General features: G+C 42.0%; 1 protein-coding gene and 1 pseudogene across 1 annotated transcript in view; both read right to left on the bottom strand.

Annotated features, from left to right (window-relative positions):
• Positions 1-17,038, bottom strand: part of IFNAR1 (interferon (alpha, beta and omega) receptor 1) — a 30,997-nt gene extending 13,959 nt beyond the window's left edge. Inside the window, exons 1-3 of the mRNA XM_011960156.1 lie at positions 16,823-17,038; positions 6,204-6,327; positions 1,472-1,647 (exon numbers count right to left, since the gene is read on the bottom strand). Coding sequence (XP_011815546.1) covers positions 1,472-1,647; positions 6,204-6,327; positions 16,823-16,898 — 376 coding nt within the window. The 5' untranslated portion in view covers positions 16,899-17,038. The remainder of the gene's footprint in view (positions 1-1,471; positions 1,648-6,203; positions 6,328-16,822) is intronic.
• LOC105524758 lies at positions 6,687-16,751 on the bottom strand (annotated as a pseudogene).
• Positions 17,039-19,359: the final 2,321 nt, after the last annotated feature.

Here is a 19,359-nt window from a genome sequence, read left to right as displayed (position 1 = left end):
AATCTCCTGACCTCGTGATCCGCTCGCCTTGGCCTCCCCAAGTGCTGGGATTACAGGCGTGAGCCACCGCACCCGGCCAAAAAGAGTGGTTTTAATAGTGATGAGGAACAGCATTTGAACAGAGCGGACTGAGAGGGAATGGGAAGGTAAGTAGTATAGAAACGGAGTACAGATCATTCTTGGTAAAGGGCAGTGGTTCTCAAGCCTTTTGGTCTTAGGATCCCCACCTTTTTCTGATATATGGTCTAGCTCTGTTGCTCAGGCTGGAGTGCAGTGGCACAAACACGGCTCACTGCAACCTTGATCTCCCAGGCTCAAGTGATCCTCCCTCTTCAGCTTCCTGAATAGCTGGGACTACAGCTGTGCACCACCATGCCTGGTTAATTTTTATATACTTTTTGTAGAGATGGGGTCTCACTATGTTGCCTAGGTTGGTCTTTAACTTCTGGCATCAAGTGATCCTCCCACCTCAGCCTCCCAAAGTGTTGGAATTAAAGGTGTGAGCCACTACACTCGGCTCCTTTACATTCTTAAAGGGATTATTGAGAATCCAAAACAGCCGTTATTTATGTGGGCTGTATCTTTTTATATTAGCATATTAAACATTAAAACTGGTAAAGTTTTCAATCCATTTTAACTAATTAATCCATTAAGAAATAACAATGGACTGGGCGTGGTTTCTCATGCCTGCAATCCCAGCACTTCGGGAGGTTGAGGTGGGCAGATCGCCTGAGGTTGGGAGTTCGAGGTCAGCCTGACCAACATGGAGAAACCTTGTCTCTACTAAAAATACAAAAATAGCCGGGCATGGTGGCACATGCCTGTAATCCCAGCTACGTGGGAGGCTGAGGCGGGAGCCTCACTTGAACCCAGGAGGCAGAGGCTGTAGTGAGCCAAGATCGTGCCATTGCACTCCAGCCTGGGCAACAAGACCAAAACTCTGTCTCAAAAAAAGAAAAGGAAAAAGAAATAACAATGATAAACCTATTTTATGGTAACAAACATTTGCCACAAGGAACATAAAACTTCAGAGTGGTGCTGTTTTACATTTTTTTCCAAATCTTTTGAATGTTGGGATTAATAAAGAAGGCAGATGAATTTCACATTGAATTCTACATTAATCAGGACCATACCACCACATCACACATTAAACAGCCTCTTCTGGAAACTCCACTGTGAATACAAGAAAGAACCAAAATAAAAAGGGCAAGTAAGTCTTAGATTTTTCATAAATAATAGGTTTGTCTTTATGGCCCCCTGAAAGGGCCTTGAGGACCACTCTTTGAGAACCACTACTACAGGGAAAGTAGGAAAAATGGAGCCATAGCAGGAAGAAGAGACAGGTTTAAAGGAATTTTTGTTCTTTTTACAAGATGTTAGATTTTGCATCATGCAAATGAATGGCTTGGAAAGTGAACTGCTCTGGCAATATTTACTAAAGAATATAATTCAGCTAGCAACTTTTTCTTACCTTTGCGAAATGGTGTAAATGAATCAACCTCATACCATGAAGAAGTGTTTTCTTTCTCTGCTCTTATACGCAATTTAATTTCTTCATAAATGTTCAGCTTGAGCGAAGAAAAGTTGCATTTGGTACTAGTAATATTCTGACATCCAGGCAATTTTATCCAATTATCCATCCCAGGTCTTTAAAGTAAAACAAACAAATGAATGAGTGAGCAAATGTATAAATATAAGTGTCAAATACTTTCTATTTACTGGTTTAAGAGTTATTTCTTAACTTAATAACTCTCGTTTAAGAGTTATTTCTATTTTTAGTTTAAGAGTTATTTCTTCTACTTGAGCTAATGTCCTATTAACATTTTAGGGTACACCCTTCCACTCTTTTTCAATGCATATAAGCCAAGTTATTACTTATAAAATTCAATTTTAAAATACAGTTCTTTATATAATTTTGTGGGTGGTTGCTTTATGATTTCAAGGAAGCAGAGAAATAAATGACTCATAAGGTAAAAGTGTAATTTAGTATGTTGGCTCTGTTAAAAATAGCTGTGTGACTTTTGGTAAACTATTTTGTGTTTCTGGATCTTATCTTCCTTATTGAAAGTTTGGAGCCTGGTCAACACAGCAAACCCTGTCTCTATGAGAAAAAAAAAAAAGGCAAAGCAGGGCATAGTGGCATGTGCTCATAGTCCTAGCTGCTAGGCAGGCTGAGGTGAGAGGGTCATTTGAGCACAGGGGTTCAAGGCTGCAGGCTGCCGTAGGCTATGATCATATCACTGCAATCCAGCCTCAGCAACCAAGCAAGACCCTGTGTCTAATAAAATTAAATTAAATAGAAATTGGAGAATTGGATTGGATGATTCCTTTCTGACCTCCTCCTATGAATAGACTTCCCTAAGAAAGACCTCGGAATCAGTATGGTTTCAGGGTTTCCACAGCCCTCTCCATAAACTATCCCTTCTGCTTGCCTGTCTCTGTAATTTCTTCTATTACATCATCAGAACCCGCTTAAAACGTTTACATAAACAAATTAATTTTTGGAAGTGGAACTGGACAATCAAAAAGCTGAAGTGATTGATATTAGATTCTTCCTTTTGAAAAAGGAGCAAACATTAAGAAATCAAGTGGGCAGGGGGTGCCTAAAGCAGAAAAGGACATGTTGCCCAGAAAGGGGAAGAAGAGCTTGCAGGGAAAGTGAGGGATAGAAATGAACTTAGCAGATTTCATTTTTTTTTTTTTTTTTGAGACAGAGTCTCACTCTGCTGCCCAGGCTGGAGTGCAGTGGAGCAATCTCGGCCCACTGCAACCTCCACTTCCTAGGTTCAAGCAATTCTCCTGCCTCAGCCTCTCGCGTAGCTGTGATTACAGGCGTGTGCCACCACGTCTGGCTAATTTTTGTATTTTTTTTTTTTTAGTAGAGATGGGGTTTTGCCATGTTGGCTAGACTGATCTCAAACTCCTCATCTCAGGTGACCTGCCCACTTTAGCCTCCCAAAGTGCTGGGATTACAGGCGTGGGCCACCATGCCTGGCCTAAAATTTAGCAGATTTCAAAGCTTTTACCTATGTTAAGCCCATCGACTGTAAAAGTAGCAGGGAAACTATCTTCTGGGAAGGCATTTTTCTCAAGCCTAATTCATTAGCTGATTTATTTATTTTTAATAATATCACAGATGCCATTTTAAAGATGATTTAGATACTAGAAACCAAATACTAGATACTAGAGATAATACCAAAATAATTTTGCTGCTGAACCAAATACAAGTCTACCTTATTTTTCAAAACGGAAACATTTTAAAGAAATTACCAAAAATATACACTAGCACATGAAATACTTCATTCTTGGCCAGTTTTCACTTCCACTTTACATATCTGAGGCCTGAGATTAGAGCTGGCATTAAAAATATCTTAAACATTCTTGAAAAGGTTCCACATCAGAAACTATTTCTAAAAATCCAGAAACTCTTGTTCTAAACAGAAGACCTTATCAAAAATTTGAAACTTAATATAATTTCAACCCAACCTCACTGTTCACATCTGTCTTTCCTATTTCAGGAGATGCTGATGCATGCTCCATTAAAATTGTTTCACATCTAATCAAGATATTGCAGCAGAAGCTATTTTATATTTTCTTAAAAAAATCGTTATTGGCTGGGTGCAGTGGCTCACACCTGTAATCCCAGCACTTTGGGAGGTGGAGGCGGGTGGATCACTTGGGATCAGGAGTCCGAGACCAGCCTGATCAACATGGAGAAACCCCGTCTGTACTAAAAACACAAAATCAGCCAGGCGTGGGAGTGCATGCCTGTAATCCCAGGTACTTGGGAGGCTGAGACAGGAGAATTGCTTGAAATTGGGAGACGGAGGTTGCGGTGAGCCGAGATTGCACCACTGCACTCCAGCCTGGGCAACAGAGCAAGACTCCATCTCAAAAAAAAAAAAAAAAAAAATCACATGCAATAATTAGCTCAGAACAGAATATGAAATATGAATATGTAACTAATGTAATATTTACTTCATGAAATCTGTTGCTTAATATAACTTCATGCCATCTTTGCCTCTCCTGTTCACTGAGGCATTCTAAGCAGTCAGAAGAGTGTTTTGCATGAAATATATTCAATATTTGTTTTTTGTTTTTTGTTTTTTTTGAGATGGAGTCTTGCTCTGTCACCCAGGCTGGAGTGTAGAGGCACGATCTCAGCTCACTGCAACCTCTGCCTCCTGGGTTCAAGCGATTCTCCTGCCTCAGCCTCCCGAGTAGCTGGGATTACAGGCAAGCACCACCACGTCCGGCTAATTTTTATATTTTTAGTAGAGACGGGGTTTTGCCATGTTGGTCAGGCTGGTCTTGAACTCCTGACCTCAGGTGATCTACCCGCCTTGGCCTCCCAAAGTGCTGGGATTACAGGCTTGAGCCACCATGCCCAGCCTTTTTTAACTTTTTAATAACAGCCATTCTGACCTGGGGGAGACAATATCTCATGGTGGGTTTTGTTTGCATTTCTCTGATGATTAGTGATGTTGACGATTTTTTCATAAACCTGTTGGCCATTGCATGTTTTCTTTTGAAAAATATCTATTCATATCTGTTGCCTACCTTTTTATGGATTTGGGTTTTGTGGTTGATTGTTTGAGTTCCTTGGATATTAAGCTCTTATTGGATGCATATTTTGCAAACAGTTTCTTTACACAAGTAACATTAAATAAGGGTATCTGAAATAATTCCTTCTCTACCTAAAATAGTTGTTCATAAGGAAATTCCAAACTAAGGGAAAAAACAAAACTGGTAACCAAAATCAAAGTTCAATTTAATGAAAATCTCTAGAGATAAAAAATTTTAAATGATCAATTCTGAGAAAAGTCATATATGAATTTGTGTGTGTGTGTATATATATAGTGTGTATGTGTATGTATACACAATGTGTGTATATGTATGTATACAGTATGTGTATATATAGTGTATATATACAGTGTGTGTGTATACATATGCATACACAATTACTGAAGCTGTGAGATTCATATGCCAGTTTTAGTTACAACTCGAGAACAACAGTGTCACAGCTGTGGCTGAAGTGGTGGGATCCTGATTACGGAGGGCCTAATGCCTTATTTCTTCATTGCCTGCTTTTTCTTGGACAGGGGAACATGGTTAGCAGGTGGGGCCCCAACACATAACCAGAAGGCAAAGTATTGTACTTCCTGATCTGTGTTCCCTTCTATATTCCTCCTTCTGCCTGCCTCTCCTCTTGAATAATTAAGTAGAAAATACTAAGGAAGAGACATCAACACTCCAGAAAAACTGAGTCTTTAGAAATGCAAGGTCCAATATATTGATTTTTATTTTTTTATCTTTGAGATGCAGTCTTGCTCTGACTCCCAGGCTGGAGTACAGTGGTGCAAACTTGACTCAGGTAACCTCTGTCTCCTGGGTTCAAGCAATTCTTCTGCCTCAGCTTCCCAAGTAGGTGGGATTACAGACACGCGCCACCATGCCCAGTTAACAATATACTTATAAAGTGTATCTAGGCCAGGGCAGTGGCTCACACCTGTAATCCTAGCACTTTGGGAGGCTGAGGTGGGCAGATCACCTGAGGTAAGAAGTTTGAGATCAGCCTGGCCAATATGGTGAAACCCCATCTCTACTAAAAAATAAACAAATTAGCCAGACATGGTGGCACGTGCTTGCAGTCCCAGCTACTCGAGAGGCTGAGGCAGGAGGATCGCTTGAACCTGGGAAGTGGAGGTTGCAGTGAGCCAAGATTGTGCCACTGCACTCCAGCCTGGGTGACACAGCAAGACTCCATCTCAAAAAAAAAGGGGCATCTAAAATTAAAATATAGAATATCATGGAGATAATAGGAAAGCCTGATCACAGGAAACCTTGTGGCCTATTCCAAGATCTGGGATGGGCCTTCTGGAGTACTGTGCCGTATCCTCAAGATACACCCTAGTTCAGATCCCAACTTACATTGAAAGAAGTTGGAATACCCAGAAGAAAGAAGGAATGGCTATGGGTTAGAGATGCTGTCTACCACCCCCATCCCCAGTTTTTTGCTTCAACACCCAAAGATGTATTTGACTAAGTCTCTACAGAAACAAAGTTAAAAATATTATGTAAAATAGGCATAACATTTCTAAAAAATAGAAAAACTAAATACTTTACAAATCTGAAAATTATGGTGTTAAACTTGTAAAAATTATTCAGGTCATTCTGACAAATCAGTAAGTAGAGTTACATACTTTTGATAATCGAATGAAAAAGTCACATTCCCGACAGATTCATCACTCCTGTTCCACCTCAGGATAAACGTGTCATCTATGATGTCAACCTCTACTTTTTGAGGAGATTTTAGATTTTTTCCACCTATAAAGGCAACAAGAAATAAGAACATTATATATAAACTGTATAGATATTCTAAATGTTATTCTATCCCCCGCATCCCTGATTAAAGAATGAATACAGTAAAATATAATGAAGTATATTTTTAAAATCTAAAAAAATCTAATGACTGCTCCCAGCACAGGGATGCTGGTAATTACATTTCTGCATCTGAGAGAGCTGAAAAAAAAGTTGATTTTTTTTTCCTTTTTGAAAAAGAGTTGTCTTTTAATTAAAAAACGAATGGTCTCTGCATAAAAATAGAATTTTTTTTGGCCTTAGAAGTGACACTGATGAGTCACTCTTATAATGAGGTTCAACTGTTTTATGGCCTCAGTTTGATTTCACATTGTATGTTCAGAGATAGATAGAGATGCTTCTTGATTTACAATGGTGTTACATCCTGATAAATAAGGGTGAGTCCTAGGGGCAATCAAGTGCTGGCTTCCTCCCTGCAGTACTCCTTGTGGTAACATCGTCACAAATAATTGACCAGTATCAGGAGGAGTCACCTGCCCAAGCAGTGCCTCTGAGCCCTGGGTAGTACCAACAGCAGCTGTACTCCCTGATGTGGTAACCCCTGCCCCATCTCCCACTGCAGGGGTGGGAAAGTATAGTGTATCTCAGCAGCTGTCCCCTCTGTGTTAACTGCATCATAACTGGTGTAAGCACCCTGGATCACCACCTGGGTCATGGACTGAGTGGCAGGATAGCCACTGATGGCACCAGTGCCCTCAGTCTGGACATCCAGCTGCCCCTCACACACCTGGATCACCCTGCGCATCACTTGACGCTGGGGTCAGGGAAGGCGGCAGCTGACTGGATGCTGGCAATAGCCCCACTGGCTGGGTTTTTCCCAGTAGCCATTGCACGTGCCTGAATCTGCACTGTCCCCTCTGTCTAGTGCCCTTTCATTTCACCTTTCAGGACTTCCTTAAGCATTTCTTGCAGGAGAGGTCTAGTGGTAATGAACTCCTTCAGCTTTTGTCTATCTAGGAACATCTTAATTTCCTTATGCTTTTGGAGGGCAATTTTGTCGTATACAGGGTTTTGAGTTTTGTTTTGTTTTTCTTAGCACTTTGAATACACTGGTCTCCAAAGTATCAGATAAGAAATCTGCTGATCATGTTATCAAAGATCCCTTGTGTATGACAAGTCACTTCTCTGTCTTTGGCTTTCAAAAGTCTGACTATGTTTCTTGGTGTGGTCTCTTTGAGATCACTGTACTTGGAGTTTGCTGATCTGTCCAATGCTGAGAGTGGGGTGTTCAAGTCACCAACTACTATCATATTGGAGTCTATCTTTCCTTTTACGTAGAGTAATATTTACTTTATATATCTGGGTGCTTTGGTGTTGGGTACATGTATGTTTAGAATTGTTATATCCTCTTGCTGAATTGGTCCCTTTATCATTATATAATAACCTTCTTCATCTGTTTTTACAGTTTTTAACTTAATGTCTTTTTAATCTGACATAAGTATAGCAATTCCTGACAGCTTTTGGTTTCTATTTGTTTGGAATAACTTTTTCCATCCCTTCAATTTCAGTTTATATGTGTCTTTATAGGTGAAGTGGGTTTCTTATAGAAAGCATATAATTGAGTCATTTAAAAAATATTCATTCAGCCAGTCTCTTTAAGTACAGAATTTAATCTATTTACATTCAAGATTATTATTGATATTTGAGCACTTACTTTTGTCATTTTGTTAATAGTGTTCTAATAATATCCTTTGCTCCTTTCTTCCTCTCCTATTATCATTGTGGTTTGATGGTTTTCTCTAGTGATAAGGTTTAATTCTTTTCTCTTTCTCCTTTGTGTATCTGCTCTATCAGTGAGTTTTATACTTTTCCATGTTTTAATTATACTGACTACTCTCTTTTCACTTCCAGATGTAGGACTCCCTGGAGCATTTCTCATAAGGCTGGTCTAGCAGTGATGAATTCCCTCAGTTTTTGCTTGTCTGGGAAAAACTCTATTTCTCCCTCATTTCTGAAGGATAGTTTTGCTGGGAATAGCATTCTTGGCTGTTTGAGTATATCATCCCATCCTCTCCTGTACTGTAAGGTTTCTGTGAAGAAATCTGCTGTTAGCTGAATAGGGATTTTCTTAAATATGACTTGATGCCTTTCTCTCGCTATTTTTAGAATTCTGTCTTTGACTTTTGACAACAGACAATAATGTGCTTTGGAGAGAACCTTTTTGGGTTAAATCTACTTGGGAATCATTGAGCTTTCTGGATCTGGATGTCTGTCTCTCCAGACTTGGGAAGTTTTCAGCTATTATTTCATTAAATAGTTTGTATATGTCTTTTACCTTTTCTCCTCTTTCTGTAACTTACATAGTATGAACATTTGTTCCTTTAATGATATCCCATAAGTCTCGTAGGGTTTCACTTGTTTTTTCTATAACTGAGTAGTATCAAATGATATATCTTCAAGTTCAGAGATTCTTTCTTCTGCTTTACCAAGTCTGTTGTTGAAGCACTTTATTGTATTTTTAAAATGTAATTCATTAAATTCTTCAACTGCAGGATTTGTTTGGTTCTTCTTCACCATGTTTTGATTTTTTTGTTGAATTTTGTGTATTGTGAATTGTTTTCCTGATTTGTTGAACTATCTGTATTTTCTTTTTCTTTTTTTTTTGAGATGTCTTGCTCTGTCACCCAGGCTGGAGTGCAGTGGCCGGATCTTAGCTCACTGCAAGCTCCGCCTCCCGGGTTTACACCATTTTCCTGCCTCAGCCTCCCGAGTAGCTGGGACTACAGGCGCCCACCACCTCGCCTGGCTAGTTTTTTTGTATTTTTTAGTAGAGATGGGGTTTCACCGTGTTAGCCAGGATGGTCTCAATCTCCTGACCTCGTGATCCGCCTGTCTCGGCCTCCCAAAGTGCTGGGATTACAGGCTTGAGCCACTGCGCTCGGCCTGTATTCTCTTGTATCTTGTTGAGTTTCCTTAAGATCATTAGTTTTAATTCCTTTTCCAGCAATCTGTTGATCTTCTTTTCATTGCCACCATTAGAGAGTTCTTACTTTCCTTTGGTGGTATCGTATTTCCTCGCTTTTTCATGTTTTTGTGTCTCTGCATTGATAAGATAATTACCTCTTCCAAACTCTACAAACAATGGCTTTCAAAGACAAAGTCTTTTATTAGCAGTTGGGTTTCAGTATGCTGGTTTCGAAAGGTGTGGTGACTGTTTCCTGACAGATGCAGTGATATGGTCTGCATGCAGCTGCTGTATCTGTGTTCAATGTCAGTAGTAAATGGGTGCCTCAAGGGCCTAGGCTGCAGAAGTTTGTGGCAGTGGTAGTGTAGGTTGTTAATGTCCTCAGTGTTGAAGGCTTTTAGGATCCTCCTATTCTTGTCTTCCCCACAATGGGGAGACTTAGCCAAGGGGATACCTCTTGGTATCAGGTCTGACAGGGGCTATATATATGCAGCTGCAGCAGCTCTTGATTCCAGGTGAAGGTGCTCAGAGTGGCTACTGGGCAAAGGTCCTAGGCTCAGGATCTCACAAACCTATTGAGACACTTGGTTCCTGAGGTGGGTTTGCTCTCTGTGGCAGGGGTTGGACGTAGGTTGCTCACAGAGCCAGGATTTGTGACCTGGAGGTGCTTCCTGGCAGCTCAGGCCCAGAGAATGGGTTGTAGCTTTGATTCTACCCCTCTGGAGGTCAGGGCATAGCAATGGCCTGACTATAAAGAAAGGGTTCCCTGGAGGTTTGGGCCTGGGGAGCAGGGTATGGTTTTAATTTGGGAACATGAGCTAATAGGGCTCAGTGGCAACACAGGTCCCAAAGGATGAGGCACCATGAAGTCATGACTTTAAATCTTGGACTAGCTGGGGATGAGTGGTACCCCAGACTGTGAGACCAGGTGTAGCTGCAGTAGCAAGTACTACAAAATGGTGGGGCATAGCTATTATTTGGGCTGGGAATGGGGGTTAGGGAACAGCACAGTGATGACTCTCACTCAGCAGCTCAGACTCTAGACTAGTCCAGCTCCAGGGAAGTGGGGTCCTACAGTTGTTTGGCCTGTAGAACAGGGTGTCTCAGCTGAGCCACTGCTCTGTTTCCCTGAGACATAGCATACTACATCAGCTCAGCCCTGGGATGCATAGCTGCTTAGCTTGGACAGGACACTGATTCTGCAGGGAGCGATGTGCTCCTTCAGCTGAGGCCCAGGGAATGTGACTGTTCTGGGTGGTTCAGGCCCTGTTTCCCTGGAATGCAGTATACCACTTCAGGTTAGGCACAGGGGTGCATGACTGCTCTGGGTGGCCAAGGTACTGTGTTCCCAGGAAATAGGATGCCGCTTCAGCTCTAGCCCAAGGGAGGTGGGGTAGAAGTAGGTGGACTAGTTCCACCTCTACTTGGCCCCACAGGGAAGGGTGTAATAACTGCTTAAAGTTTAGCTTAGGGATGTTAAGCCATCAGCCTGGGGTGGTTCAGATGAAAGGAAGCCATGTCTACAAGTCTCCGAAGCAAGACACACTCCAGAAGTAGTTCCAGTTCCAAGATGGAGTGGCACAGTAGTTGTGAGGGCCACAGCAGGTAGAGCACAGTGTTGGTTCCTTCTCTGGAGGGAACGCAGCCATGCAGACTCTAGGCAGCTTCCTCAGCTTGGCTTAGTTGCTGTCCACACTCTAAGGAACCCCAGTGGTGAGATCTGTTGGTGCCCATGGTGTAGCTGGGGGTTACTGGGATCTTCTTATCTCCTTGCCATAGGAAGAAGCTCCTCCTGGTTCCCAGATGATCCTAGGAATCCTGGTATTTCCTCCCATTCTCCATGTGGCCATCCCACTTTTCTCTGCTCACTAGGATTTCTGTTACTTCTTTGATGTACTCTAGCACTCTTAGTTAAGTTTGCTAAAATGTAGTTGTTTATTTGTTGCTCTGGCTGTCTTATGAGGCAACGAGCAGTAGAGACTTCTAGTTGGCCATCTTGCTAACATCACTCTCCCAGACTACACTGTGTGTGTGTGTGTGTGTGTGTGTGTGTGTCTGTTTTGCTTTGTTTAATTGCTGTTTAATTGTTGTTAATCCTGTGCCAAGGATCAGCTTGAACTATAAACTTAAGGTCTCTCCTGAGCCTTTCCCCAGGTAGGTATAGTGAATTTCTAATTTTCCCCATAAGTGCAGTTGTTTTTATATGTTCTAGTCTTTAGTATCTGACTCCTAAAAGTGAAAGAGAAAAATGAAGCAGAGGGAGATTTCTGGCCCTTTAAATCCATGGGGCAGGGGAGTGAGTGGGGAGGGGGTTGTAACAATGAGTAAGGTGCAACAACAACAACCGCCCATCTCTTTGCACTTTTGTGATGAAAAGGAGCAATGAGTAATCAGAGCACAGATCCCACAGATCTGGATGGTGGGTTTCTTTTTGCTCACTTGATTCCTGTAAGTTGTGTGCAGGCTGCTCTAATAACGTGCATAGCTGTCTGCCAAGGGTTGAGAGGTGGAAGATGGGTAGCTGCTACTGTACTAAGAGCTCAAATAGACCAAAATTAACTGCAACTTACCATCTAAGCCTGCCCTGCCCCCTGGAAGTTGCAAGCCTTCAACAGACTCCAGAGTTCCAAAATAGTTACATCAGATTCTGCCAGTACAGTTCTTGTCTAGCTGAGAAGACAGATTCCTGATGCTTTCTACCCTGCCATCTTTCCAGAATCCTCAAAAGAAGTATTTGTAAAAACTGCTTCTTTGTGTTAAACACAAATCTCAAACTAGATTGCAAGTTACTTAAGGGCTGAATCTATATCGTTTCATAGTTGATTTGCATTTTTTCAGAGTATCCAGCATAATGGTGGGCTCACAGGAACTCCTTTAATATCACAAAGGATTGATCTTTCACTTTGATAAGCTATATATTTTTTAAAAGACCAGCTGTTAAATTTATTTATGGTTCCTACAATATTTCTTTTACTTCTGCCTTGGGGCAATCATGTTATCTCATTGTAGACTTGTTCTACCACAGGGGCTCCCGTATAGAACTTTCTTAATTGAGACAGCTTCTTGCACTTTCCAGTTAGATCTTATAGTATGGGGTCAAAAGGGTAGACATCTGAGAAAACACTTTCTGATTTTTTTTTTTTTTTAATTTAAGGTGATATCCATCAGGTGTCCCCATCCTCAATTTTCTGTTTCATACTTGGAATCTCTAAAACTTCATCCCTGAATAGAATACATCACATCCCCTTATCCCACTCTAGAATTCTTAACTTGCTTCTCATCCATTTGTTAGAATTTATAGATTCTATTCAACCAAAGGGTAGCAACTGGGTTTACAGACTTCAACAAAAGATCTGATGGCATCTGTAGTATTTACAATATCTTGTGCAGAATATTATAATTCTGGTAATTTTGGGCCTTGAGACAAGCATAGAAAATGTTATAGGGTACAGCTAGTGATTTCCTCAGGGAGAAAAAAAATCCTTTACTGCTAAAGGAAGGAGACCCTGAAGTTACATGGGTAACTTCATGAAGGCATGTTGGCATTTGGAAGACCAACAAATAACTGACTGATAAATGGACAGGGGCTTGGAAATAAAGTTATTAAACAGGATTTTAGTTTTCACAGATTTTGCTCTGTTAGTATTGGCAATCTCTTTTTAATAATTTTTTCATAAAATTATTGTTATGTAACATTAACATACAATATATTAATTTACTAGTATATTAATGTGTTTTATATTAGCATATTAACAATTATTACCCCACATGTAAATGTATAAATGGACATTTAATCTAATATATAAAAATGTATTTATAATTTTGGTTGCTTTCAACTTTTCACATTCATCTTGATGACCAAAATGGTGTACTATATTTTTAAGTCTGACATAAATCCAAATATAGGTATCTGTACAAATATGTAAGTAAATGTCTTCCCATATTTTTGATAGTTTTCTTAATCTAGGGTCCTAGAATTGCATTTACTAGGCTAAAAGGTATATTTATACAACTTCTGAAAGAATGAGCAACATTATAATCTCACTGAGTTAACTTTCAGGATCAGCTTGAGCTGTAAACTTAAGGTCTTGAGTTTTAAACATTCCGTTTTGAACATGATTATTTCTAGTTGTGTAAACCAAAAATAAAATTCTAAGTCCCTTAACCATCAGAATGGACCCCTTCTCTTGACCAAGGGCATTCCAAATTAACCTGAAAAACTACTTCAGGCCAAGATGGGAAGGCAGGTTTGGCTATGCCTCATTATACCCTCCTCTCTTCTGGAATTCAGAAAAAGCCAACCACCATTAACATCAACACAGACCTTAAGTTTCACAAGAAACAGTTACAATCTATTCTCTCTGAAGCCTGCTATCTGCAGGCCTCATCTGCATCAAGGGTGTTCACTTTTTTGGCTTCCTTGGGCCACACTGGAAGAACAACTGTCTTGAGCCAAACATAAAATACACTATCTGATGAGCTAAAAAAAGAAAAAAAAAAAAAAAGAAAAAAAAAGGAAAAGAAAACAAGCAAACAAAACCCCTCATATTTTAAGAAAGTTTTACAAATTTGTGTTGGGATGGATTCAAAGCCATCACAGGCTGCATGCAGCCAGTGGGCTGTAGGTTGGACAAGTTTGATCTGCATGATAAAATTTTGGTCTCCACAACCCCTTGGGATATCCCAGACATTCCTTTCTATTGATTCCAGGTTTTTAGATAATAACTCTTTCAAGCAATTATCAATCAGAAAATCTTTAAATCTATCTATGACCTGGAAGCCTTGCTTTTTGTCCTGCCTTTCCAGATCGAACCAATCAAATGTACATCTTCGATGTACTGATTGATATATTATGTCTCCCTAAAATGTATAAAAGCAAGCTGGGCCTTGGGCACATGCGGCCAGGACCTCTTGAGGCTGTGTCATGGATCCATCCTTAATCTTGGCAAAATAAATTTTCTAAGTTGATTTGAGACCTGTCGCAGATATTTTTGGGCTCACAGTTAACTGAAAGATACTGATAATTAGGCCCTTAATATACAAGTGGACAATCAGGAATTTAAATTGTTTGGCCTTTAGGAAAACAGTCTAGTCTGGTTAAGCCCCAGGGCTCTTAGGCCAGACCCAGGGTTGACTTCCCCACTCAGCCACGGACTGGCCTATACAGCCTCACGCAAGTCACTTGATCTCTCACTTGCTCAGTTTCCTTGTCTGTTAAATAAGGATAACAGGATCTACAGGGCTCTGAAAGCTTAATGAGTTTATACTGTTAAAACACTTAGATTAGTGCCTGGCACACAGTTAAGAGCTTAAGAAATGCTAAATGCCTATAAATTATATCTTGCCACCTGTCCTCTAACCTAATTTTAAATTAATTTCTTAACGCATACCCTCCTGGAATGTCAATTTTATATGAAAATTCTGGGAAAGCTCTTTTCACATCAAACGAAATGTGAGTTTAACGCAAATTTTTCATAAACAAAAGACTTCAAAGAAATTACTACGGGATGCACCGGGACCCTAGTACCCACATCCTAGGAAAATATACTACATATTTCTGGAAAAGTTTGAGAAATAGTATATCATGTACCACACAGGTATATGGTTTCCTAAGACAACAGGTAAGTATTTTGAACTCACTCGCAGGCTCACAGACCACCTGGACTCCTGCACTGGGATGCTACCCCTGATTCTCTTTGGGTACCCCTCCTCACTACAAAATTACCTCTCAGTCTCTTATCAACTTTATAATAGTTGCCATTTCCCCATGCATCTCAGATAAGTATGAAGGATTTCAGCAAATTAGCCTGGTGACGCCCTGCCTTTGTATTTTTCTTTTACTATTTTTGTAAAAGAAAAAAAAGAAAAACTCAGGACCTCTCCCAACTTTCTTACACAAAAGGGAAGGTAGTTAAGGCCAGAAGCCAAGTGACTGCAACACCCTCTTCCAAATGAATGGCTGTTACTAGCACAATGCTTCAGCCAAATCCCCAAGGAAAGATAAAAAGACTCAGCCATCTGTAAAGGACTACCCCCACCGATCATTCCTAAGTCAATTATTTGCTGGTTTCCCATAAACAAGGGGATGCCAACTGTAACTTCAGGTCTACAACCTAAGTCTAGTTCCTAAAACTAAAGTCTAAAGTATAAATAGACCGGGTGCGGTGGCTCACGCCTGTAATCCCAGCACTTTGGGAGGCTGAAGTGGATCGTTTGAGGTCAGGAGTTCGAAACCAGCCTGGCCAACATGGCAAAACCCCATCTCTACTAAAAATACAAAAAACAGCCAGATGTGGTGGTGTGCACCTGTAATTCCAGCTACTTAAGAGGCTGAGGCAGGAGAATCACCTGAACCCGAGAGGCAGAGGTTGCAGTGAGCTGAGATCACACCTCTGTACACCAGCCTGGGCAACAGGCTGTCTTCTCAAAAATCTCAAAAAAAAAAAAAAAAAAAGTATAAATAAAAACGTCTTCCCATATTTTGGACAGTTTTCTTAGTCCTGGGTCCTAGAATTGCATTTACTAGTTTTAAAAGTGTGAGTATTTTTATGACTTCTGAAAGACTGAGCAACATTACTATCTCATTGAGAAAACATTTCATTGAGTTTTGAACATGATTATCTCTTTGGGGAAAAAGTAGGTAGTTATGTAAACCAAAAATAAAATTCTAAGCCCCCCAACCATCTGAACGGACCCCTCCTCTCAATAAATGGCATTCCAAAGTTAACCTGAAAACTAATTCAGGCCTTCCACACTGACAATGTCAATTACAAGCTTATCTTCTCAGGTGCAAAACAAAGTCAAAACTCCACCTACTCAGAGGTATCTGCATAACTGACTCCCTTTACTCTCTTTTTCTGTTCAACACACTCATGGTATCTTAAAATACAGATTTCTTGGGCACTAACTGAAGTGTCACAGAACTATTTGCCTTACTGCCTCACTGCCCCACCTCCTGAAAACCTCTGGAAAACCAGTCACAGATGGGTCTGTGGCTCATGTTTTTCCCGCATGCGCCCTGAAGCAGGATTAGTAAACCTCGAGGACTGAGAATTATGCCTCAGTCACTCCGATTGTCATTTCTTATTGGCCTGTATGAATCCTGAGGGCAGAGAAATCCTGGTCACAGTTAGCTCACTCCCCCGTGGGACTGGGCGCCTATTTACCAGATTGAAGAAATGTATTTCGGGAAATGTTTTGTTTATTATGAAACAGGCCAGCTGAGCCGCAGTACTTTCCCGGAAAGAAGCAAACTCGACACAAGGCTCTGGCACTGCCACTTCACGGGGATGGGGACCCGGGCGCGCCCAAGGACCGGTACACGCGTCACAGGCAAGCGGCGACAGAGGACCCAGAACACCACTTTCTCCTGATTGATTTTCGAGCCCAAGTCGGGTTTAATCTTTGCCGTGGCAAAGAGGATCGAAGGTTTTCCAGACTGGGCGTCTGTCGCCCCCAACACCATCGCCGCCCCGGTAGCCCAGCTGCGCGCCCTACCTCCGGCCCTGCGCCGAGACTCTCCTCCCCGCCTCTTACCTGCGGCTGCGGACAACACCCATGGCGCCAAGGCGACGAGCACTAGGGTCGTCGCGCCCAGGAGGGTGACCATCATATGGGAGCCGCCGCAGGTCCCACCAGTCACATCTCCGCGAACGCGCCACTCCTGTTAGCTTCCATTGCCCCCTTAGCCACACCGCCCCTCTGCGCACGCGCTGCCCCTCCTAGCTCTCATCGCCCCTCTGCGCACGCGCCTTTCCCTTGGCTCGCACCGGCTCTCCGCGCACGCGCCATTCCTCCGCGCACGCGCCTTTCCTCCTAGCTAGCACCTCCTCTCCAAGCTCCCATTGCCCCCTCTAGTTGCACCACGCCTGTGCTCGAGCGCCTTAGAAATGGTAGGCCTTCTGCCTTGTCTTCTTCCAAACTCTTTCCGGTCAGTGGCCGATCTGGCGCAGTTCACCATCGCATTCCAGGAAGACCCCGCCTCACGGGAGGCCTTGACCTTCACAGGATCGCGGCACACACGTGCGCAGACCCAGCGACCTTGGAGTTCCTGCGTGTCTTCCCCAATGTCTGCAGTCGGAGGGCGTGGGTGGGGTCCGGGTCGTGGCCGTGCGCTCTTCGTCCTTGCCCTTCTCCGCCCGGGGCGCTTGCTGACCGTAGAGCCTTGGATAGTGGCGTTGGGAGTCCCCAGCGGCCTGGGAACCAGATGAGGCTGGAAGGAGGAAGTGGCTGAGCGACCAGACTGTTCCTGTGTGCAGAGCGAGAGCGGGGCAGAGGCACTCGTTTTCGGGGCGACTTGGCTGAGGGGCGAGATGGTCCCTTGGAGAGAACCGCCACGGGCCCTGGGCCGAGGGGCTCCAGAACAGCGGTCGCTAGGCTTTGGTCGTCGAGCTTTATCCGTAAACAATTCGAGCCCACCGTTCGAATGATTATTTAATTAAATTACTCAGTAATAGATCAAGTGCATTGTGAAAATATGCAAAATAAAATTTAAATGATGAGATAAATAATTGGTTGTTATAACAACCAAGCAATTAATTAGCGATTACATAATTAAATGAATGTTTGTAAAGAACAATACAATGGAATTTTTTTTTTTTTTTTTTGTTTTTTTTTTTTTTTGAGTCAGAGTCTTGCTGTCTCGCCCGGGCTGGAGTGCAGTGACGCGATCTCAGCTCACTGCAACCTCTGCCTTCCGGGTTCAAGCGATTCTCCTGCCTTGGCCTCCTGAGTGGCTGAGATTACAGCGGTGCGCTATTAAGCCTGGCTAGTTTTTGTGTTTTTAGTAGAGATGGGGTTTCTGCTGTGTTACCCACGCTGGTCTGGAACTCCTGACCTCAAGTGATCCGCCCGCCTCCGCCTCCCAAAGTGCTGGGATTGCAGGCGTGAGTCACCACGCCCAGGGGAAATATGCCTGTTTTAAAGAGGTATAATTTACGTATCATTAAAGTAACCCAGTTTGAGTGAATAATGGTTTTTAGGCAATCTATCCCGTTGTGGATATCGTTTTAAAAACCTTGAATTATTACTTTATGATTAATCGATTTGGGGGTTTGATTCTGAGTGTGTCAGTACTTCATTTTAACAACATCAAAGGTGGAAAAACACCCCATGAAGACAGGCCGAATGGAAGAGGAAAAATTCCTGGTTGCGATTACAAAATCATAATTATTTTAAAAGCCTTTCAAACGACTCTGCATGTTTAAATTAAAATGTCCATTTCCTGCTGCCCAAAAGTTCTTGCAAACTAGTTGGAATAGGATGCATTTTTATATTTAGAACAATGAGCTCAAAATGACTGAAACGTTTCATTAGATTTTTAAACACATTGGCAATTTCCTCCCCTCCTTTTCTTCCTCCTTTCCTTTCCTAAAATTTTCATAGTCTTCCCCATCTTAATACAACCTGTTCTGAACATTGAATTGTATTTTAATAAAATTGGATTGTGCTTTAATAAAATTTGCCACAGCTGTGACACCCTGTGGTAAGCACTTTGTGTACTTTAGTTTCAGCTTCTTTGTTATAATAACTTAAGGGTAAGACATGAATTAATTTCCCCTGTGGTGCTAGCTCTATGACCTTAACCCAGAACCTCCTTTCTCTCCTTAATTCTAGTCAAAATGGTCCATTAGGGTTTTTCCATACAGCATGTTCTTTTTTACTTTTTTTTGGCGGGGAGGGGAGAGGGAGTCTTGCTCTGTTGCCCAGGCTGAAGTGTAATGGCATGATCTCAGCTCCCTGCAACCTCTGCCTCCCCAGTTCAAGCGATTCTTCTGCCTTAGCCTCCCAAGCAGCTGGGACTACAGGTGTGCGCCACTGCGCCTGGCTAATTTTTGTATTTTTAGTAGAGATGGGGTTTTGCCATGTTTGCCAGGCTGGTCTTGAGCTCCTGGCCTCAAGTAATCCGCCCACCTCAGACTCCCAAAGTGCTGGGGTTACAGGAGTGAGCCACCACACCCAGCCCCCTTTTTACTTTTTGCTTGGAAATAATTTCAAATTATAGACAAGTTGCAAAAATAGTAAGATAACTCCCACATACCCTTTGCCCAGATTCAGCAAATCCTTAATATTTT

The sequence above is a fragment of the Colobus angolensis genome, unplaced genomic scaffold (genome assembly GCF_000951035.1).
Source record: "Colobus angolensis palliatus isolate OR3802 unplaced genomic scaffold, Cang.pa_1.0 Scaffold506, whole genome shotgun sequence".
Taxonomy (NCBI): domain Eukaryota; kingdom Metazoa; phylum Chordata; class Mammalia; order Primates; family Cercopithecidae; genus Colobus; species Colobus angolensis.
The sequence above is the reverse complement of the archived record's forward strand: the minus strand, read 5'-3'. Positions and strand labels throughout refer to the sequence as shown.